Consider the following 23248-nt stretch of genomic DNA (forward strand, 5'->3'; position numbering starts at 1 on the left):
GCACGCCGGGAGAGAGGATGGGAAGAAACCCTCATGCAGCACTTCAGAGAGCTGGGCCTTGTCAGATCCTCCAGCCCGACATCCACCGAGCCAAGCTCGGCTCTTGGTGGCTTTTAAAGAAGAAAAGGAAAGAGAAGCAGAGCGCTTTAAAGGCGATAAATGCAGGCGCCTCTCGCCCTCACCCCCTCTGCCCTTCCCCCTCGCATCTGCACAGCTCTGTGAGCGCGGTGTCAGTTCATAGCAAAGTCACAGAAAGTCCCCACACTTCCCCCTCTTTAAATCCAGAGTCTGGTATCTCCTGATCTCGCGCTTGCCTGGCTCGGGCTGCGCTCGCCAGGCTGTCTGAGAAGCTCCAGAGGGGAACTCACACTCCCAGCTGAGCTCCCACCAGCAAACCCCTGCCAGCCACAGGTTCTGAGGGGCTTTCACCCCTCTCTGCTCTCTCCACATCCAGGTGAGCCCCACCATCCCCTCCCTGCTCTATAATCCCCAGACTTCCAGGGATGTGAGTCCAAACCGAGGGAAAACGCGCTGGCACCGGAGAGGAAAACTTGGGGAGGACGAACCCAGCAGAAAGCAAAAACCCAGCGGTATTTTCAAAATGTATTTTCCCTGCTGTGTGAAGTAAACCAAGGAAACCTCAAAGCAAGACCATAAACGATCTCTTCTCATCTCTGTGTGTCCCCAGACCTCAGGCACCTCTGCATTATCCAAGGCCTTTGGAGTTGTGAGCAGCATCCATCACATGGTGCTTTCTCCAGGGGAAAAGTGTGTGCACTGAGGTATCTCGTTTTAGCCCACATTTTATTATTTCATTATACATTTAAGCACAGAAGAAGAAAAAGAGGGTTATATTTCACCTTTACCCGGTTTTATTTTGGGCAGAGCTTCACAGGAAAGCCAAAAGGACTTCAAAGACCAAATTCCCCAGAAATTTAATGAAAATTAAATTCCCTTCCTCTATCTCAGCACAAACCTGTGGTGATATCTGGGGAAAATCCTGGAAAAAAATTTATTAATCTCTATGCTGATAGAGTTTTTTTAAGATTATTCAGCCGTGCAGCCCCACCAAGGGTTTCACGTGGCTGTGTCACGTTGCACCGTGGCCGCTCCGGTGCCCGCCCTGACCCAACGTGGGCACAGCCTGGAGAAAACACCCTCCAGAAGGGTTTGTTTTGTGGGGAGACAATTACCAGCCCCCTGAAACAAAAGTGGAAAACCTGATGGGGATGTAAGTCAAAGCAAAGACGAGGATGGTGGGATCAGGGCTCTTCCCAGCTCTCCCAGACCCTCTGCAGTCTGTGTCCCACCCTGTCCCCACGTGTGGGACCTGGAGGTCCCAAACCCTGTGAAAAAAGGCAGAGAACGAGTTAAAAACCACCAGCTTGGCCTGGCAGCCCTCTTTAGCTCAAGCTGTCTCCCCAGGACTTCCTGCCGCTTGTCACTTAGGGCTGGGGACGTCAGACTTTGTCACGCAAGAGAGAATCGCTGTTAATGGGTTTCTTTCATCAGAACAACCTGAGCTTTTTAATTTCTGCAGCGGTTGGCTTCATTAAAAGCCCTTCCCCATCTGCCCACAGCTGTCATGGAGAGGAAACCAGTGAACAATAGCTCATACCTTAGAGAACAGGAAGGTGGTTTCTACCTTCACCCAAGCACTGACTCAAAGCCTCCCGATGCCAGTGGGCGGATTTTCACTCAACTTCAAACAGCCCCAGCCCTCGTCCCAAGAAATGTGTCTGAGAAGCCTTAATCACCCCGACCTGTGAATTTTTGGGGCACAAAAGGCAATGTTGGGGTTGGAGATGCTGCACTGAGTTTCCAGCTGGGCCAGCACTGGCTTGCAGGTCAATATTTATGGCAAAAGCAGAGCTCGGGGCGATCAAGTGGTGGCAGCTCCTGACCTTGGGCACTCCTTGCCAGGGTCTTAGCGCTGGGTCGGGTTTCGGGATCGGTTAACTCCGGTATTGAACATGACATGATGTAAACATTGACAGATCACCTACGATCCTGATGTAATAACAAGATCTGTATCAGCACATCAAACAAACGATCCCATTGAACACTTCCCAGCTGGAAGAGCCGACGTGAATTTGACACTTTAGGCCGGTAATAAGAAGCATACTGGAAGTTTTGGGTGTTTCCTTGGAATGCAGACAGCGAAACAGTGTGTGCCACACGAGCTCAGACCCTCAGAGCTATGATTTAAAGACATGCTTTCTGCATTAAAATATTTCAAAGACCAAACAGAGCTCACTCTTCCTTCTAGGAGCGTGCAACCTGATGTGGCTTCCCAAGCTGGGACTGGGATGGGGTTTCCAGGCTGTGGAGGGGGAGTTCTGAAAAGCAGCTGATTTCCTCAGGTTACTGAGATGCAGAATATCAAAGGCAGAAAGGGGTTCCAGGAACTTCATGGCTCGAGTGACACCAAGATCTCAGAGCTGAGAGATTTAAAAAAAACCACCACTTTGTGGGGTGAGTGGGAGCCCCGGTTCCCTGATTTCTCTGTAGATGGAGTTAGATGAGAGCCGAGGAGCTGCACAGCCTCCTCCCAGCCCTGCTGGGTGTCACGCTCATCCCCAGCCCCCGGCTCAGCCCCGTGCTGCCGGCACAGCAGATGTTGGGAAGCGGCTGGGCCCTCCCCGGGAGCCTGGCTGCGGAATGCTGGCGGCAAGCTGGAGCGGAGGAAACGCCGAGGGACGTTCAGGAGCGCACAAACACACACACACACACACGCGCTCTGCAGATCGTTGCCTCGGCTCCAGACAGGAGGAGATGAGAGCCAGGAGAGGGTGGCATGGGCTGGCACAGCAGCTGGAGCCACACTCAGCCTCCTTCAAAGCATCCAAGCATCCCCCTGGCATTCCACCCTCCTCCCACCAAGGCTCTGCCCAAATATTCCCAGCCTAACTCCAGGAGCAGTCCCTGCCCATAAAGCCATGGCTCAGTCTCTACACGTCCGTGAGAAGGGACCACAAGAAAGCAATCAGCAGTGGATAAAACTCAGTCTCAATGTGCAAAACACCTTTCAAATCCCTCGAAATAGGTACTTCAGAGAGACACGCCAGTCCTCTGCAGAGGCTGGAATTTTTTCCCAGTCTGAGTCTGGGCTAGACTATCAAGTCCCAGCATGTGCTCCAGAAAGAAGCCACGTGTGAAACTCCTGTGTTATGGGAACAGCAGGCCTGTCCCTTGCAGCAGATGCTGGGCTGGTTTCATCTTTGCACACCTCGAACACAAGGCAAGAACCTCGCTCAGGTTCTCCCTGGAGTCCTGGACCTGCCATGGGAAACTCCCAGCCCAGAGGAATCCGGTGGAGCCCCACTGGCAGGGAAGGAGGGAGGAGAGGACAGCGCAGAGCTGGAAGGGAGCTGGAAGGGATGAAACGTGACGCAGGATGACGGAGGTGCCCTCCAAGCCCCAGCGAGCTCAAATCAGAGCCCAGGAGTTCACAGGAGGGAGCAGGAGGGAAATGTTGGGAAGCACCATCCTTTGTGCTGCTGAACAAAGTCAGGCACAGATAACTCATTATTCACATGTTTGAAGTTGGCCTGCTTACGCCATTTGGAAGGAGAATCAGTCACGGCCGGGCTTTGCTTTGGTTTCCTCTGGATTTCGTGAGACACTGCCGCTACTGTCTTTCTGCAGCTCGGGGAGAAAGGGGAGTGTGGCGCAATGCGCCCCGGCTCGCATGTCCTGGCACAGCGTCCACACCAACAACCAAAGGAAAATAATATTTAAAGGGGTGGGGGAGAGAGAATTAGGAAGGGGAAAAAAAAGAAAGAAAGAAAAAGAGAGAAAAAAAAAAAAAGAAAAAAAAAAAAGCCTGCTAATTTATAAAGCTTTTTTAGCTGGTGGTGGTCTGAGATGAATTGGCTGCCTCTAAGAGGATGAAAATAAATATCCCTCTTTTTGAAGGAAATAGGCTGGCTCCAGGCCAGCTGGCAGGAAGCACAGAGATATGTTGCATTTACAGTAGGATTTTTAGTGTCTGAAGCTGCAGCAGCAGGAGAGATGTTCGTTCTAGGCAGGCTGGGATTGATTAGGAGGCTTTGGGAGCCCCTGATCTCCTGAGTTAGTGCTGAGACCTCGCCTGTGCCTCTCTCCTGTGCCCACCCTGTTTCTGATAACCCTGCCAGGGCCTTTGATTGTGCTGGGAGACCCCAAAACTGAGCCCTCTGGAAGGAAAACAAAGCAGGGCATTAATTTAAACAGAAATCCAGAGCTTCCAAAAGCTCCGGCCCATTCCTAAATCAAAGGGAACATCACGCCCGAATTTCCACGCAACTGCAACTCAAATGCCTGAAGGACACAGAATCCCTATTCCCAGGGCTTCAAGAGTTTCCCTGGAGTTGTAAAGATCTTTGAAGCCCTTCAGAACACAGGGAAAGCCGAGGGTATTCTCAGCAGCAGGTAAAAATCATCAGGTTTAAGCATTCAGCCCATTCGTGCCTTGCTGAAAATCCCCACCAGCTCTTCCTGCCTTTTCCCACCCGTAAGAACTCTGAAAATCTGCCCCTGAGACTGCAGAGCCAGCGGGGTGGGGGTTAAAAGTTGTGATTTACAGATGTGAAAGCTGCAGGCCGTGCAGCAGGTGGGTGCACATCTGCGGGAAATCGGGCAGCTTTCAGAACAGGGTGCAAAAACCACCAGCCCCGACGGCCTCTCTGCACTCACTCCCCATTCCAGGAAGGCAAAATTCACTCATGGGCTGTGATCTGGGTCTCACGGAATGGGGCAAACTCCCAGACTCCACATTTGTGAGCTGGGTGCAGGGAGGAAGCAGACAGATCTCAAGGACATCCAGCTGGTATTGCCTCAGCCCCGGCTGAGATCAGATTTTCAGATTCGATAGATCCATGGAGGGATGCCAGTCCCAGCGAGCTCCTGCTGCTATCTCACAAGCTGGGCTGGGACCTACCAGCAGAGCTGGTTTCTCCCAGTCCACAACCTGTTCCATTAGGGCAAGCACATCAGATTCCTTGGGGTGACACCGGTTAAGGACGCTGTGCCCGGGATGGGGAGCACCTCAGGCCTGTGTGAGGAATGTGCCGTGGTTCAGCTGATGGAGCTGAGATGTCCCTGGTGCTGTGGGCAGGGAGCAGCAATTTGCCAGCCCAGCCTGTGCCGTCGGGAACAGAACCTTTCCCAAGGTTTGGGGATGCTGAGCGCTGCTTTTGCCTTTCACAGAGCTGGGGCTGAGCCCTGGAATGTGAATCCTGATCCCCTGGACACCAGGACTGAGCTCCAAGCTCCATTTCCAGAGCCTGGCTGGTGTTATCCTGCTGGATAATTACAGCTCCTGCTGAGCTGTGCAGCAGAGCGATGGCACCTGCACAGCACACTCATCCTCATCCTCATCTTCATCCTCATCCTCATCCTTATCCTTATCCTTATCCTCACCCTTTTCCTCATCCTCATCCTCATCTTCATCCTCATCTTCATCCTCATCCTCATCCTCATCCTCATCCTCATCCTTATCCTTATCCTTATCCTTATCCTTATCCTTATCCTTATCCTTATCCTTATCCTTATCCTTATCCTCACCCTTTTCCTCATCCTCATCCTCATCTTCATCCTCATCCTCATCCTCATCCTCATCCTCATCCTCATCCTCATCCTCATCCTCATCCTCATCCTTATCCTCATCTTCATCCTCATCTTCATCCTCATCTTTATCCTCATACTCATCCTCATCCTTATCCTTATCCTTATCCTTATCCTTATCCTCACCCTTTTCCTCATCTTCATCCTCATCCTCATCCCATCCTCATCCTCATCCTCATCCTCATCCTCATCCTCATCCTCATCCTCATCCTCATCCTCATCCTCATCCCATCCTCATCCTCATCCTCATCCTCATCCTCATCCTCATCCTCATCTTCATCCTCATCTTCATCCTCATCCCATCCTCATCCTCACCCTCATCCTCATCCTTATCCTTATCCTTATCCTTATCCTTATCCTTATCCTTATCCTTATCCTTATCCTTATCCTTATCCTTATCCTTATCCTTATCCTCATCCTCACCCTTTTCCTCATCCTCATCCTCATCTTCATCCTCATCCTCATCCTCATCCTCATCCTCATCCTCATCCTTATCCTTATCCTCACCCTTTTCCTCATCTTCATCCTCATCCTCATCCTCATCCTCATCCTCATCCTCATCCTCATCTTCATCCTCATCCTCATCCCATCCTCATCCTCACCCTCATCCTCATCCTTATCCTTATCCTCATCCTCATCTTCATCTTCATCCCATCCTCATCCTCACCCTCATCCTCATCCTCATCCTCATCCTCATCCTCATCCTCATCCTCACCCTCATCCTCATCCTCATCCTTATCCTTATCCTCATCCTCATCTTCATCTTCATCCCATCCTCATCCTCACCCTCATCCTCATCCTCATCCTCACCCTCATCCTCATCCTCATCCTCATCCTTATCCTCATCCTCATCCTCATCCTCATCCTTATCCTTATCCTCACCCTTTTCCTCATCTTCATCCTCATCCTCATCTCATCCTCATCCTCATCCTCATCCTCATCTTCATCCTCATCCTCATCCCATCCTCATCCTCACCCTCACTCCACCCCTGCTCCCCCAAGCCAAGGGAGCAGAGCTGCCCATGCTGAAAGGGTTTCCCTGCTCCCACATCTGATTTGGAACGGGAACCTCCCACCCCTCTGCCCCCATCCCCGGAGGGCACCAGGGGCTCTCCCTGCTCGCTCTGCTCCTCCTCTTCCTCCCCTCCCTGCCCCTCTCCCACTGCAGCACTGCAAAGAGTAGGAGAAAATAATGCAAGCTCATGTCTGAGCCCCTTCCGCTGCGGGAGGTGATTTATCTCAGCCCGGCTGCAGGACAGGTGACTGCGCTCCAGCAGCGGAAGAGAAGGGTCTCAGCAACTCAATTTCATTTCACTCTGAGTCAAATCCTCTTCCTCCCTCCGCCACATCATTAAAGTGATTGGTTGCGCTGATAAGCTTTTTTGGGAGGGAGAAACAAGATGTGTCCTGCCTGACATCTGATGTGATCTTGTGGTTTTGGTCGATAGTTCTGCTCCTGTAGCTGTTGTGTTCCCTGAAACGAAACTTGCCTTTTAGCGCTGCCTTTTTGGGGTTTTTTTGTTTCCCCTCTCTCCTTTCTGATGTGTGACCCTTGGTTCTGTCCTCCCGAGCTCCTAAATCCTGCCCAGGGGAGCTGGGGCCACCTTAAAATCCCTGCAAATCCTCGCTGCCAGCCTCCTGCACCCCTGAATTAATGAATTCCCCATCCCCAGGTAAATTAATTCCCGATTACCAGCAGGTAAACTGAGGCACGGGACAAAATGCTGCTCCTTTGGGCAGGAGCGAAGTTCACCCACGGCCTCGCTGCCACGGTGCTCAAAAAATCCCTTTTTGGTGCCACCTGCATCCCATCCCAGCCCACTCGTCCTCCTGCACTTACACATCCTCCTCCTTTTGGATGCTGCTGCTGGATCCAGCGGGAATTCCTTTTGTTTTGTGTTTCAGCCGCATTTGAATTTCTTTTGCTGCGTCTTTGAACGGCCCCTGACGCAACCCCACAGCGAGCACCACCAACATAATCCTGGAAAAAGCCCTCAGTGCAACTTAATCCCCCAAACATCCCTAAGTGACCACCAAAAAACCATTTTTGATCAGTTTAATCTCTCCCAAACACAGGATCGATGCTCGTCTCTCTATTCTGAGTTTCCAAAAGCCACCCCAGGGCCAGGTTTGCCTCTTCCACCCCAGCAAAAAACCCTGCCCTGGGGTTTTCCCAAAGCTTTCAAAAGCAGGAGGTGTTGCAACCAATCCCAACAAAGATTCCTTTGTAGGACTCAGGCAAAAATAATTTCCCTGCTCTGACTTCCAATATCGCCGCACTCAGAAAATATTGGCGCTTTTCAAGCGAGATGATTTTGAAGTTGTTGCGCAGCAAAAGAGAGGTGGAATTTACTGCGTGTGGCACATGAAACAATTCGAGGAGTGCATTTACTGGAGCCCAGATGATTTCAGCTGCTCTGTTATTCCTTTTGAGGCCGGATTAGAGCCCGGAGCTGCAGCACCAAGGGGATGCAGACCCAGCTCTTGGGGCACTTTCAGCCCTGCCCTGCTCTCCCCAGGGAATTCTCCACACCCCTGAGATCCCCCTGAGCCTGGGGGGGTCTTGCACAGCCCCACCACAGACCCCAAACCTGGCTGGGTTTGTCCCTGAGGGGTTTTTATCCACCCCCAGGAGCTGAGCTGGGGTAGGACCAGGAGGAGGAGGAGGAGGAGGTTTCACACCGTCGCCTTCCCCGCGTGTGCGGACAGCGGCGCCGTGCCTCGGCAGGAAAAGGGGGAAAATTTTCCCTTGGGAAAAAGAGAAATGAGCCCCTTTTGGGATCAAAACCTGTCAGAGATGGGAATACAGGCAGAGAAACCTCCTGTGAGCAAGGGCCCATCTGCAGAGCCTTCTGCAGGATTTGAGGAGCCCCAAGGTTCCCAGAAGGGCTCCTGTGGGAACTGAGGAGCCCCAAGGTTCCTCCAAAGGCTCCTGCAGGATTTCAGGAGTCCTGAGCCGCCCCCAAAGGCTCCTGCAGGATTTGAGGAGCTCCAGGGCTCCCTCAAAGGCTCCTGCAGGATTTGAGGATCCCTGAGCCTCCCCCAAAGGCTCCTGCAGGATTTGAAGATCCCTGAGCCTCCCCCAAAGGCTCCTGCAGGATTTGAGGATCCCTGAGCCTTCCCCAAAGGCTCCTGCAGGATTTGAAGATCCCTGAGCCTCCCCCAAAGTCTCCTGCAGGATTTCAGGAGTCCTGAGCCGCCCCCAAAGGCTCCTGCAGGATTTGAAGATCCCTGAGCCTCCCTCAAAGGCTCCTGCAGGATTTGAGGATCCCTGAGCCTCCCTCAAAGGCTCCTGCAGGATTTGAGGATCCCTGAGCCTCCCTCAAAGGCTCCTGCAGGATTTGAGGAGTCCTGAGCCTCCCCCAAAGGCTCCTGCAGGATTTGAGGATCCCTGAGCCTCCCCCAAAGGCTCCTGCAGGATTTGAGGATCCCTGAGCCTCCCTCAAAGGCTCCTGAATGAAGCAAAGCCCTTCCACTCCCCCAAGGCAGGGCAGGATCGGCGCAGGGAGCAGCAGAAACCCACGAGCTGAGCAGGTTCCACCCCACAAAAGCAGAGGCAGGAGCACGGGCAGGATGTCTCCGAGGGTATCCCAAGGGAAATCCCTCACCCAGGAGGTCCCTCAGCAGCAGGAGCGATGCCAAAGCTCCAGGATGGGCACACAGAGTTTCCTCAAACACCCTCAGCCCTGCCAGATGAATTTCTGAATTTTCAAATAATTTCATTTATTTATTGAAATTATCTTCGATTGATCTTGTTCCATTTTTTTTTTCCTCTTGTTTTTTTTCCTTCTTTTTCCCATTTCCCTTTTCTTTTTTTTTTGTTTTTGTTTTTGTTTTTCCTTATTCCCAGACAATCTGGGAACTGTCTGTGTATTTATTTCTAGCTAAGGACAAGCAGGGGAATAAAACAAAAGAGCTCAATAATCCCCAAAACTATCACCCCACGGGAGCACTTCAGCACCGAGCCTGCTTTTAATTACAGAAAACATCTCCAGCTCAAGTTTTACACAGCCCCACGAGGGAGCCTTTTGGCCAAGATAAAGATCTGGAATTGGACAATACTGGCACAACCCAGCCCTGTCCTGGGTCTCCACTCGAGCTTCTGAGAGGCACAAGACTCTCCAATAATTTATTCTCCAAGCAGTTCCCAAATCTCTGAGGATAAATGTGCAGAAAGCACAGGATCTCTGCCTCGAGGTCCAAAAATTGCCTGTAGGAATCCAGGAACAAGGGATTGTTTTGCCCCTGCTCCTCTTTGGCTCCCATCCCATAACCTCCCTTCCTCATCCTCAGCTATTTCAGGCTGTCCTCACTCACCCACACTCAGTAAATCCCAATTTTCCGTGTCCCTGGATCGGGAGAATTTTATTTCCCCATCTGCAGGTTCCTGGAGCTTCATCCCAGCATTCCCACAGCGCTCCCAAACCCTGCAGAGCCCTCCCAGCTCCTCCCAGAGCTGCTTCAAACCATAACAAAACAAAGGGAAAACCTGGTTTTATCTCCTCTGAGCAGAAAACAGAGTGGATTTACACAAATCCCCTTGGAAAACAGGTCCAGGCCACAGATCATCCCAAGGCAGGGCGGCCAAAACCCCCCCAGGCTGGGGAGCAGCTCAGCTGAGGGGTTCCCTCAGAGATAATTCACTTTTCTCAAAGGTAACAGCAATGTTTCTCTGTCATATTTTCCTCTTTTTTCCCCAAAAATACAAAAGAGGGGAGCCCAAAGAGATGCTCTTTGTTACAAGCAGAGGAGAAACCATCAGTGCTTTTAAAGAATCCAAAACTCAGCGTGGAAACGAGCGAATCTGAGTAATAAACAGGACATTTGGCACTTGTGGTGGCATTTCAACCTCGAGGGCAGGAAAAGAGGGTGCTGCTAACCAGGTACAACATTGCACCTCTTCTCCCCTCCCTGTGTAAAACAGAGTTTCAGTTTTGCTGGTTCTGGGAATAAATCTCAGCCACAAGAGATAGAGGAGAGTCACTCATTTTCCTAGCACGGTTCTGTGCTTCCTTTTTCTCTCGAGCTTCTACTAGGAATTAAAGGGAAAAAATTGCTTCTGGTGGAGGGTTGGAAAAAGGTGAGGTTTTTTTCCAGCCTTGTGAGTCTGTGAAAGAGCTCACAGCACCCTCTGAGCCCAAGGGGAATGGATTCAATCAATGGATTTTATGGATTCCCATAAAATGTGGGAGAGGCTTTAGCAGGGTGGGATGCAGCTGTGGGGCTGGGGTGAGATGGGGCTGGGGCAGAGCTCTGCTTTTATCCCTTTGAGATGGACAGAGGAGCCCCAGCCAGCTGAGAGTGCTGGGAGAGCCCTTCCTGCTCCCAGGCTCCAAACTGGGCAGCACAAACTGGGAAGGGATGTCCCAGCAGCCAGGCTGGGGCACCCCTGGCCATGGGCACCCTCCTCCTGCAGCCCAGGTTAACAGAGCCCAGCCCAGGCTGGATCTACACACAAGATTTCCCTTCCCAGTCCGTCCTTCTCATGGTTTTTTGGCTTTTTAATCTCATATTCAAGCCAAGAGTTCGCAATGCACGAGGTGAGGGCAGCCAGCACCGTGGGGACAGCGATGCTACAAATACCTGCACAGGAGGGACGAGGGGGTGTCACCCCTGCACATCCCAAATCCTCATTTCTGCACATCCCAAATCCTCCTTTCTGCACATCCCAAACTCATTTCTGGACATCCCAAATCCTCATTTCTGCACATCCCAAATCCTCCTTTCTGCACATCCCAAACTCCCTTTTGCACATCCCAAATCCTCATTTCTGCACATCCCAAATCCTCCTTTCTGCACATCCCAAATCCTCCTTTCTGCACATCCCAAATCCTCATTTCTGCACATCCCAAATCCTCCTTTCTGCACATCCCAAACTCCTTTCTGCACATCCCAAATCCTCATTTCTGCACATCCCAAATCCTCATTTCTGCACATCCCAAATCCTCATTTCTGCACATCCCAAATCCTCATTTCTGCACATCCCAAACTCCCTTTTGCACATCCCAAATCCTCCTTTCTGCACATCCCAAATCCTCATTTCTGCACATCCCAAACTCCCTTTTGCACATCCCAAATCCTCATTTCTGCACATCCCAAATCCTCATTTCTGCACATCCCAAATCCTCCTTTCTGCACATCCCAAATCCTCATTTCTGCACATCCCAAATCCTCATTTCTGCACATTCCAAATCCTCATTTCTGCACATCCCAAACTCCTTTCTGCACATCCCAACTCCTCATTTCTACACATCCTAATCTCTTTTTTTCTGCACATCCCAAACTCTTCATTTCTACACATTCCAAATTCTCCTTTCTGCACATCCCAAACTCCTTTCTGCACATTCCCAACTCCTCATTTCTACACATCCCAAACTCTCATTTCTGCACATCCCAACTCCTCGTTTCTGCACATCCCAAACTCATTTCTGGACATCCCAAATTCTCCTTTCTGCACATCCCAAACTCCCTTTTGCACATCCCAAACTCCCTTTTGCACATCCCAAATTCTCCTTTCTTCACATCCCAAATTCTCCTTTCTTCACATCCCAAACTCTCATTTCTGCACATCCCAAATCCTTTCTGCACATCCCCAACTCCTTTCTGCACATCCCAACCCCTCATTTCCCAGCTCAGAGCTCAGGGCAGGGCTGTGAGCTCTGGTGGGAGGGAACCCCTGCCTCAGCTGGGGCTCTCAGAGCTCGGAAAGCCGAAGAGCAGCAGCGGTTCCTGGAAACGCCTCGCACGGGGGAGGTGAGAAACCTCCCCAGGCGCTGGCTACGTGACAGGGACAGCCTGGGGACAGCCACAGCCCCCAGGGGACCAGGAGCCTTCTCTGGGGAGCCAAAAGCCACCGCGGAGGGAACTTGCCAGGAAAAAACTGCAGGGACAAGGTGGGACAGGGGATGTGAAATGCTCCCCTCCTCCCCGATCCAGCCACGCTGGGGACGCGTTTCTGGCCTTTCCTGGGGTCACAGAAAGCAGGGACGAGGCAGAAAACACCAAATCTGTGATGTACAACCCAAAAATGAACACGGCAGGAGGCACCAACAACCAGGGAACAGAGGCACACAGGGTGGTGACAAATCCTCCTGGTCTCCCTTTCCTCCTCAGCAAGGACAGCAGCAATGAGGGGTGAGCAGAAAAAAGGAATTAAATCCAAAAGGGATTTAGAAAGTGGGGAGAGAGGTTAAAGGCTGAATGGCAAGGGGAAAAAAAAGTGCAAGAGGGGAGAAAAGGAATTTTAAAAAGGGAAAAAAGGCTTTGCACAAGAGCTCTGGGCAGAAAGGTGCTGGAGTTGTGAGAGGGAGAAAGGAAAAGTGAGAGCGGAGAAAGTGAGAGCCTTGGGAGGGAAAGGGAGGAGAAAGTGGGAGGAAAAGGCAAAAGGGAAGGAAAAGGGAAAGGAAAAGGGAGAAGGGGAAGGAAAAGGGAGAAGGGGAAGGAAAAGGGAGAAGGGGAAGGAAAAGAGAGAAGGGGAAGGAAAAGGGAGAAGGAAAAAGGGATGGAAAAAGGGAAGGAAAAGGAGAAGAAAAGGGGAAAGGGGGATGAAAAAGGGGAAGGAAAGGGGGAAGGAAAAGGGGATGGAAAAGGGGAAGGAAAAGGAGAAGGAAAAGGGGGAAGGAAAAAGGGGATGGAAAAGGGGAAGGAAAAGGGGGATGGAAAAGGGGAAAGTGGGATGGAAAAGGGGAAGGAAAAGGGGGAAGGAAAAGGGGGATGGAAAAGGGGAAGGAAAAGGGGAAGGAAAAGGGGGAAGGGGGATGGAAAAGGGGAAGGAAAAGGAGAAGGAAAAGGGGAAAAGGGGAAGGAAAGGGGGATGGAAAAGGGGAAAGTGGGATGGAAAAGGGGAAGGAAAAGGGGGAAGGAGGCAGCAGATGGGTGTGAGGGGAAGGCCCTGGGCTGCTCCCTTTCCCCAGGGACAGACTGAACACCCCTGTGCAGCTCCCAGCCTTTCAGCTCCCCACGCTGTGTGCTGGGGATGCTTTTGGAGCAGCTGTGGATGCGAGAGGGCTCTGCAGCAGGGCTCCTGCTGAACACAGGGCTGCAGAAAGGGGGGGAAAAGGAGGAAATTCCACAGGAAGTTCAAATATTTTATTACTTCCTGTTTGTACAAAGTATGTCAACACTTGGCACCCGCTGCGCTATTTGTTTAGAGCTAAGGTGCCAACTTGACAGAATGTCCCTTTTTATCCCCCTCCCCTCCAGATCTAACCCAGAAAAAGCTGGAGCAGAAGGAAAAAGAGCTCGGAGCGAGCGGGGCACCGGGAGGAGCTTGAGATGCTCCAGGAGATGCTCCAGCCCCCGGAGCCTCCCCCTTCCCCGGCTCCCTCTGCCCATCAGAATCCTCAGAAGCTTTATCTGGCCACAGCCCGAGTTAAAAGCCTCGCTCAAGGGCTGAGATGAAGCCATGGGCCAGGGCTGGAAGATGAATGGGATGCTCAGAGGTGGAGCCGCAGTTCTGGCCCCCAAACCCCACAAGGATGTCGGCTGGAGGGATGAGAAGACGCTGCCCAGGGCTTTCCCAGGGTACCAAGACAAATGGACAATTCTTTCCACATTAAGGATGGGTTTTGTCCTCTCCAGCAGCCCCACATCAGCCTCCAGCCCTGCCCAGTGCTGATCCTCACAACGCACACCGTGGCCCATCTTCTGAAGCCAAAAAAAAGGGGAAAAAATTCCATATATTTTTATACTCTCTCATCCATCCACCCACACATCAACGCACACACGTTAAAAAGTGCATTAAATGGATATAAACTCATAAAAATCGCAATTCCCGCTGGCAGCCTTCGCCTCCCACAGCCAAAGGAGGCAGAGCAGCTCCAGGCTCGGTGTTTGGCACCAGCAGGGCTGTGCCAGCCCCCGATGCCAGCCCGGCTGCCCCGGAGCCACCCAGAGGCAGGAGAAGCAGGAAAAACACCTCGGCTTTCCAGGATATCATTTTCCAGCTGTTTTCCCATCCTTCTGCAAAGCAGGAAGGGGAGAAAGGTGATATTTCATTGGTTTTTTGTTTTTTTTTTTTTTTGAAATTGTGGTCCTCAGTTGAAAGTGTGGCCAAAAAAAAAAAAAAAAATAAAAATAAATATGTTTTTTATTTTTGGTAAATGTTTTTCTTCCACTGGAAATTTGTCAACCGTGAGTTGAAGCTGGGAGCCAAAATATGGCCAACAAATCTATGATTCCCTGAAAAAAATAATCCAAAATAGCCACAATTTGGGTCTAAACTTTTTCTGTCAGCAATTTATGGGTTGGGGAGTGCAGGGATGGAGGAGAGATCAACCTTTGGGGGCCACACAAGGCGAGGCACAAGCAGCAAATGAAAACCACAGAGATTTCCTGAAGGAGCCAACACTTCCAGCACAGTTTGGGATCCAGAAATCATCACAAAAATAAAAAATAAAAGGGAAAACCCCAGGAAAACTCTGGGCTGTGTCCCAGGGAGGGAACCCCACTGCAGAGTATCTGAAAATTGAAATGGAGGATGGGGAGCTCGGGGGTGAAATGTTGAATTTCAGGAGGAACGGGTGTGATTCACCAGGGTTTGGCTGTCGGGGAGGCCAAACCGAGCTCCAAGAGTAGCAACTATCTCACCTTGTATTATTATTTATGTATTCCTGATGATGGTGATGATGATTATTATTATTAGAAAGGTGATCTGATGAAGCTGATAAGGGGCTGAGGCAGCAGTCAGGAGGGCTGGTTTCTATTCCTGACACTCCTGGAGTTGTGAAATTCCCTGCCCAGCCCCAGCACCCACCACGACCCAAAGGTGCCCCACAGCAGGACCCGCCTGATGTTTCTGGCTTTAAAAAACAACAACCCACAACAGCAGCGTTGGATTTCCTGCATTCCAGCTTCTAAATCCATCCTCGACAGGCTCCGAAATAAAATCAGGGAAGGGGGGAAATCCAGCGATGAATGAAATGAATGAAACCCCCCGGCCGAGGGAACGGCCCCCACCTGGCCTGACATCAAGGGGCACCGATGGCCCAGGGACAGCATCAACAGAAAATGTTTTCTGAGGTGTTTTTTGAAGGCTCAAATGCTTCCCCTCAATGCGGGCACTGACAGCTTCACACGCAAAGGGAACAAACTCGGCTTTATAGTCCCGGGCTGGTGCTGAGCGAGCAGGAGGGCGAAGCCGGCGTGAAAAGCCGGAGCTGGAGCCCCCAGGGATAAAATCCCACCGCACAGGGAGGGTCCCACAGGGCAAAGAATCCTCGTGGCCAGGGGAAACTCCAGCGGGCAGCGGCTCCGAGCAGCCCGACGCCGAAAGGGAGCCCAGGCAGGGCAGCTCCCGGAGCCTCCCTGAACCACGAGGCACCGTCCTGCCCCCGGGAGAGCCTCCCCAGCACAACAGAGACTCTTCTGCGGTCTCAGAGTCTCTCTGCTTTCTCCAGGCTCAGCCCCCGGGCGCTGCCAGCCCCAGCTTTTGGCAGCCCGAAAGCGAAACCGCTGCGGAGCCGAGGGGAAGGAGCTCGGTGACGGAGCAGCCACCGGGGGAACCTGCGCCGCTTTTGGTTTGATCAGCATCAGCCCCCGAAAGCGAGCCCGGATCCCCGATTTCACAACCCCCAAAACTCCAGGTTGGCTCCTTGGCGCTTTTACCAAAGAGTTTTCCCACCATCCCAAGTTGGAGGTGTGGAATTATCCCTCCAAGGTGGGTGAGGGAGCAGGGAGAGAGCAAAGCATCCCTCAGCGAGGGGATGTGGAGCTGGAGGAGGATGGGGAGGGACACACGGGAACACCCGAGCAGCTCACGGGGCGCCAGCTCCGCATCCTGCACCCCTCGGGCAGAGCTCTGACCCCCCAGAACTCGGAGCCCGAGCCCCCTCCCCACAATTGTCAGCGCTGCCCAAACCCAGAGCCAAGCCCTCACTCACTCCGGGGCTCCCGGGGTCCGTCCACGGTGACTTTGATGGCTCGGTGGTAGGTGGCCACCTGCGTGGGGTTGGTGAACACGGTGATGGTCAGGGTGAAGCTTTTCCCTGAGGAGGAAATAAAAACATCACGATACAAGTGAGGATCCCACGCGGTTCAGCTCTTGTGGGAGAGAGAGGCTGCGGTCGGAGCGGGCTCGGACACAAATCCCCGCACGAATAATTGCATTTAACGAGCCGCGAGTGCCAGGACGCAAAGCCCGGCTGCTGACACAGCCCCGGCATCTTCCCGTATGGAAAAGTCGCTCATTCCCGTACCCTGCCCTGTCCCTGTGTCCGTCCCTCCACCCAGAGCAGCTTCCTGGGGGTTTCCAGGCTCGGACATTTCCCCTTTTCCCGGGGTGAGCCGGGCCTGGAGCAGCGCTGGGAGCCGGGGCCATGGGATGCTCCCTTGGGAAGGAGCTGGGATCGTCCTGGAGGAGATCCATCCCCATCCCCATCCCCATCCCCATCCCTGTGCTCGCACCCACGGGAGGCACAAAAAGTGGGAAAAAGTGGGAAAACTCCCACAAAATGGGAAGTGAATGCGGCCGGCAGACAGGCAGCTCTGCAGGGACTGTCCCCTCTCACAGAGGGAAAGCCTTCGGATACCCTCGGGAAGGGTTTCAGAGATGCTTTTGGAGCACAGAGCTGTCACCTTTTATGGGAAAAAAAAACCCAAAATAACAAAACCAGGAGTAAAACAGTGAAAAGCTCTTGGGAGCCAAATTTTGGAAGATGAGCCCCTCTTGCCCCAGCAGAACAAGTTTCCACCCGCGGCATGAAAATGCCTTTATCATCACAGAGGGTGTGAGCACCCCTGGGCCCACCCTGACCCCAAACCCTGACCCCAAACCCTTCACCTCACCCCAGCCCCGTCCCTGGGGCTCCGTATCCAGCCGAGGGGAGGCTGTGGGAGGACAGAAAACCCCGCAGGAAAGGGCTCGGTTCTCCCTCAGGCTCCCCAAACTCGGGAAAGCCTCGGCTGGAGGAAGGAGGATGCACAAACCAAGCCCCAGCAGCAATCCCTGGGGGATTTCAAAGGTATCAGGTGCTTCAGGGGTCTGAAATCCAGCAGGATAAAAACCTCTCTGGGATGGATTTCTGCTCCTCCAGCCTTTATTCCACGAATAAAAGCAGTTTAAAACCACCTCCTTTCCCTTTTCCCCTGAAGCAATCGGGGGTTTTCAGGTCCCGACCTTCGTCTCTCTCTGCAGGGTCGGACCCACAGCAAAACCAAACAGGAATTACCCAGCTAGGAGGGGAAAAAAAAAAAGGAATAAACGGGAAAAATGAAATTATCTCTCCCGGAGAACACCCTGGAATGATCCCAGGTGGGAGAATTCCTCCTTGGAGCAGGGGAAAGGAGGGAATGCTGGTTCTAAATCCGACAGAAAGCACCAATCCTGCTTTCAAAGCAGGACTGAACCTCACAGAGCTTCAGCTCATTCTCCGCACGGAGAGGGCAAAAGAAATGCAATGAAATCAATTTTTAACCCCCAAGGATGCAACCTGCAGGGACCGCGGGGAAAAACAACCAGCAGCGAGGGTTTGAGGAGAAAAACGAGCGCGGGGTGAGGAGGATGAGGAGGAATTATTCAGGGAATTCGCAGGAGGAGAGGGAAAGGTGCGGCAAAACCGGGCTGTGAGGCACAGAAACCCAGAGCTGAGCCCGGCACCTCCCTGCCGTGTTTATACTGATTAATATTGATTTATTTTATTTATTATTACCTTTAATTTTCTATTTTCCACTTGAAATCACCTCCCTACCCTGTTTATACTGATTAATACTGATTTATTTTATTTATTATTACCTTTCATTTTCTATTCTCCACTTGAAATCACCTCCGTGCCCGTGTTTATACTGATTTATTTCATTTATTATTATCTTTAAGTTTCTATTCTCTACTTGAAATCACCTCCGTGCCCGTGTTTATACTGATTTATTTCATTTATTATTATCTTTAATTTTCTATTCTCCAATTGAAATCACCTCCGTGCCCGTGTTTATACTGATTTATTTCATTTATTATTATCTTTAATTTTCTATTCTCCAATTGAAATCACCTCCGTGCCCGTGTTTATACTGATTTATTTCATTTATTATTATCTTTAAGTTTCTATTCTCTACTTGAAATCACCTCCGTGCCCGTGTTTATACTGATTTATTTCATTTATTATTATCTTTAATTTTCTATTCTCCAATTGAAATCACCTCCCTGCCCCGGAGTCTCTCTCTGCAGACACAAACCCAGCCCGGGCCGCTTCTGCCTCTCTCAAAAACCCTGCTCTGAACCGAAAATGATGATTCTGCCCCAGCATCATTTTTAGTCATTTCCCTCCTTCTCAGGAAGCCGGGCTGAGGTTTCTCAACCCCACCGGGGCTGGATCGCTTTAATTTTATACAGCTTAATCTGAGTAAAAAAAAAAAAAAATCTGGTTTGGGTGTTTTGTTTTGTTTTTTTTTTCTTCGTCTTGCACATGAAGATGGGAATTTATTTATTTTTTTTTTAGGGGGAAGTAGAAGCGGCTCTTCCCAGCTCACAGCGCCGGGGAATAATCCCTGACACTTTATTACTAAAAATACCCAAATGTGGCACTTTTTAAGTGGTGTTTTCCCGAGGAGATCCTGAATTCCCGGGATTTCCACGGCGGGGCTGGAGCAGGATCCGTGTTTAAGGATCCTCACTTGGGATTTCCACAAACATTTGTACACACACAAAGGGAAATATTCCAAATTTCTGCCAGAATAAATGAAAGCAGCACCGGGCTGTCAAGGGATGGAGCCAAAAAAGGCAGAGAGAGGAATAAAAACTCAATAGGAGCGATTTTTTCCCAGTAAATTACTCAGAAAGAGCCCCGTGCCGGGAAAAGGGAGTGAAATCCACACGGCGAGAAAACCCCACTGAGCCGCCCTCGGGGAGCCTCGCTGGGTTTGTTCCTCTCTGAATATGACAAAGCCTCATCCCACACGAATATGTTAAAAAAATAATAATAAATAAATCAATTTAAATTCAAATAATGAAATCCCGCCCGTTAGAGGTGCCGCTGTAAATGAGAGGATTCTGCCCGAGGAAGGAATTTATTCACCGGGAGCTTTATGAGACCAAACTCCTGCTAATCCCGAGCTTGAGAGTGCAGAGGAAGAAAGTTAATAATGAATTCAAGAGTCACGCTGAGATTGGGTTGCGTTCGGTTTGGAAATTTGTGCGAGGATGAAGGAAAAAGGAAAAAAAAAAAATAAAAAAAAAAGCCCAACCAGAAAGAAAAGAGCCTAAGAGAATAATTGATTACAGAAATGAAAGCTTAATTCATAAAAGAAAAACATTTTCCATCCATCAACCTGCAACCAGTTAAGTGGAGAGTTTTAAAGAAACTGCAACATGGAGAAGGAGCCAACAGGAAAAAGGAAATGTATGAAAGAATGTAAACTATTCAAGTTTCATAAAGAGGAACAAGTAAACAGTTATTACATGCAAATAATTCCTAACATCACTGCTTTTAATTAATGCGGAGAAGTCAAAATATATCTGACAGTGTGTGTATACATTTGGAGCCTTTGAGAAAACGCTGCCATATGGCCATTAAAATATAGAGTTTTCACTCAAAAAGAGAATTGAGAGCTCCGATCTGCAGCGTTCATTGCTGAGGAAACGCTGAAATTCTATTTATACCCTCGGAAATTCAGGTACGGGGAGGGGCAGGCAGGAATCCGCGTTTAACATTTCCAGGGGATTTATTTCCCTCTGCTCGGGTGGCACGGATGGATTGGTTTGGAAAAGCCCGAGAAATCACCGTCCTGCTTTTCCCTGCCCACGAGAGCGGGGAAAAAGAGTAAAATCCCTCCTTTGGAGCAGAGCCCGAGGCTCCCTCCCCCTTCCAGCCCTCCAGGCCGAGCTCTGAGTTATTATTTCACTTTAAACTCTCGATTTTCGCTATTTAAAGTCGAGCTGCCAGGTGGGGTTTGCTCACCGAGCGCTCACCGCTGCGCGATGGGAGAAACTGGGAAAGATCCAGGCTGGGGCCGCCTTATTTATATTTAGATGGATTTATAGATATTTAGATATATTTAAGTCTGTATTTTAATTTTTTTTTTTTTTTTTTTTTTCATCTGCACCTCGGTAGAGAAGAAGCTCTGGGAGGAGGGAGGCTGCTCCTGCATCCCTCCCGCATCATTCCCGCATCATTCCCGCATCCCTCGGGGATCCCTCTGGGGTTCGGGGGCTTCTCCCGGCAAAGAAGCCACGGTTAAAATAAAATACAGCATAGCATAAAACAAAATTAATAATAATTACAAAGGCAAACCGACAAAATGAAATTTAAAAGCAAGATAAAAAATGGAAAAGAAAACCATAAAATAACAACAAAAAAATAGTTTTCTTTCATTTTTCTTTTTTTTTTTTCCCCTCTAAAAAAAAAAAAAAAACCAAATAAAAAGGCCAACCATTTCCTGGCCGGTACCTACCCCTGCCGCTTCTCCCAACAAATCTGAGGTCGTTAAATCTCGCTACTTGGTTTTTCATCACGGCAGAGGCGTTGCGCAGCTCCGCCGAGTAATTCTCGTCGTTCCCCGCCATCACCGTGACCACGGTCCCATCGGGGACATCTCCGAGAGCCACGACCTAGGGCAGGGCCAGAGCATTTCAGCCTAAAATGAACCTTCATCGAAGCCAAGCTGAGCTCCGGGTCCCCCCCTAAACCCGCACAAAAACCCCCAAAGTAAAACCAAAAGCGAGCCGAGCCCCCCCGAGGAAGGCTGAGAAAATCCGAGGGGGAAAGGGAAAATGAGCTCAAAAAGGGTTAAAAGCAGGCGGGGGGTCCGCGGGGAGGGGGTGAAGGGGACGTCAGGCCACTCTCGGCCCCGTCGGAGGAGTCTGGGAGTTTATTTTGTTGGATTCGGGATAAAAATAAAGCGCGGGGCGGCTGCGAGCGAGGCCCCGGAGCTCCGCGTCCGGCCCGGGGAAGCTCCGGGACCGGCGAAGGGTCCCCACCCTTCCCGGGGAGCAGCACCCGGGGCCGGGGGAAGCCGGTTTAGAGCCCCCCTGACCCCTCCGTGCTGCCGGGACTCCGCTGCCGCCCTACCCGGTTCCCCTCGCCCCTCCCGGCTCGGTTTGGGCCGGTCCCGGTCCCCGCGGGGGTAGCGGGGATGCGCAGCCCGGGGGTGCCCGGGGAGCGCAGCCCGGTACCGGGCTTCACCGGTGTTCACCGAGCTCTTCGCTCGGCTTTTTGCAGATTAGATCTCCCTGCCCTGCCTCGCTCTCCCTCTCCCAGGAAGGTAATTAACCTCCATCTCATTAAACTTCAAAGTCGCCTGAGAGCTCCTAACCGTACGGAATATCTAAGATGCCGTGACCGCGGGGCAATGCGGAGACTTGATTAAAAATAATAAAACCGGGCTATTTGATTAAAAATAATAACGCGGGCTCCCTCGGCGGCGATGTCAGCAGCGATTCAGAGCGAAAGGGGCGGAGGGGAGAGGACGAGCGGCTCCTCAGCTCGGTCCCGTCGGGGCTCGGGGCTTACCTTGAAGGCGACGGGCAGCGTCTTGTTGCACCTCCAGTGTGACGGCAGCACGGAGCACAAGAAGTTGGGGCTGTCGGTGCGCACCAGCTCGCCGGCGTGGTCGGCCAGGACATCCACGACGGAGCGAACCTCGGGCCGAGAGCGGGCGCCCGGGGCCGGAGCCGCCAGCGCCCCGCTGTTCTCGCCCATCTTACCGCAGGGGAAGGCCGTGGACGGGGGAGTGAAGCGCCTGCTGGTGCTGGGGTCTACGGGAATACGCATCACAACGGCGGGCGTCAGGGAGCCGGGCGGGACGGGCGGGCACCCGGCGGGGCTCGGCAGGCGGCGGGAGCGGCCGAGCCCCGCGCTGCCTCGCTCCGTGCCGGCGGAGCGCCGTCCTCGGCGGGGCGGCGCGGGGGAGCGGGTCCCGCGCGGCTCCGGGGCTGGCCGCCGGTGGGTGCGGTGTGCTCCGTGCCGAGTGCCGGTGCTGCTGCCGGTGCTGCTGCCGGTGCTGCTGCCGGGGCCGCTCCCCGTGCCGAGCCCGAGCCCCGCTGCCGGCCCCGCCGCGCCGCCCGGTACCGTATTTACTGCCGGCCCCGGCTGGGCGGGGCGACCGTGACGGACAGGCCGCTCCACCAATGGGAGCCCCCGCGAGGGGGGATGGCCCCGCCCACCAGCGCGTTCCCGCGGGGCGGGGGGCGTGGTCACGGGGAAATGAGCGCGGTTAATACATGAGTGGGCGTGGTTTGTGTGAAAGGGGCGTGGCCTCATCAGGACACGCCCATCGCGCCCGTCGGGGCTCCGGTGGTTTTTGGCCGCCGCCGCCGCCGCCGCCGGGAGGTTTTGGGGTGCGGTGGGGCCGGTTTGGGGCCGCGGCCGCCCGGAGCGGCTGAGGATGCATCCCGGGCCCCGCCGCCCAGCGCTCCCCCCGCCGTGCCGCGCCCTCCCCGCCGTGCAGCGACCGTGGCGGAGCGGCGGCCGCGGGGAGCACCGGCACTCGCCGGGGGGATTCGCCTCTCGGTCTGCGCTGAAAACCGCGGCTCTCAAACCTCCTCCTCCTGCCCTCCCCAAAATTGTGACCCTCCTCTCCGCCGGCGGTCTCGGGGCGCCCGCAGCCCCCGGCGGCCCCCGCAGCCCCCCCGGGGCTGCGGCTGCGGGCGGGGCCGGCGGCTCCGGCCGGAATCCGTTGCCGTGAAAATTCGAGGGGAAGCCTCCGGTTCTGC

The 23248-nt window shown here is 52.4% G+C and overlaps 1 protein-coding gene across 1 annotated transcript in view; it reads right to left on the minus strand.

Moving 5' to 3' along the window:
* Positions 1-22319, minus strand: part of RUNX3 (RUNX family transcription factor 3) — a 37650-nt gene extending 15331 nt beyond the window's left edge. Inside the window, exons 1-3 of the mRNA XM_005529711.3 lie at positions 22047-22319; positions 20989-21145; positions 16488-16592 (exon numbers count right to left, since the gene is read on the minus strand). Of these exons, the coding sequence (XP_005529768.1) occupies positions 16488-16592; positions 20989-21145; positions 22047-22307 (523 nt within the window). The 5' untranslated portion in view covers positions 22308-22319. The remainder of the gene's footprint in view (positions 1-16487; positions 16593-20988; positions 21146-22046) is intronic.
* Positions 22320-23248: the final 929 nt, after the last annotated feature.

Source organism: Pseudopodoces humilis, chromosome 27 (assembly GCF_049639895.1).
Source record: "Pseudopodoces humilis isolate 2021_Gansu_Grassland_sample_001 chromosome 27, ASM4963989v1, whole genome shotgun sequence".
In the NCBI taxonomy this organism is placed as follows: Eukaryota; Metazoa; Chordata; class Aves; order Passeriformes; family Paridae; genus Pseudopodoces; species Pseudopodoces humilis.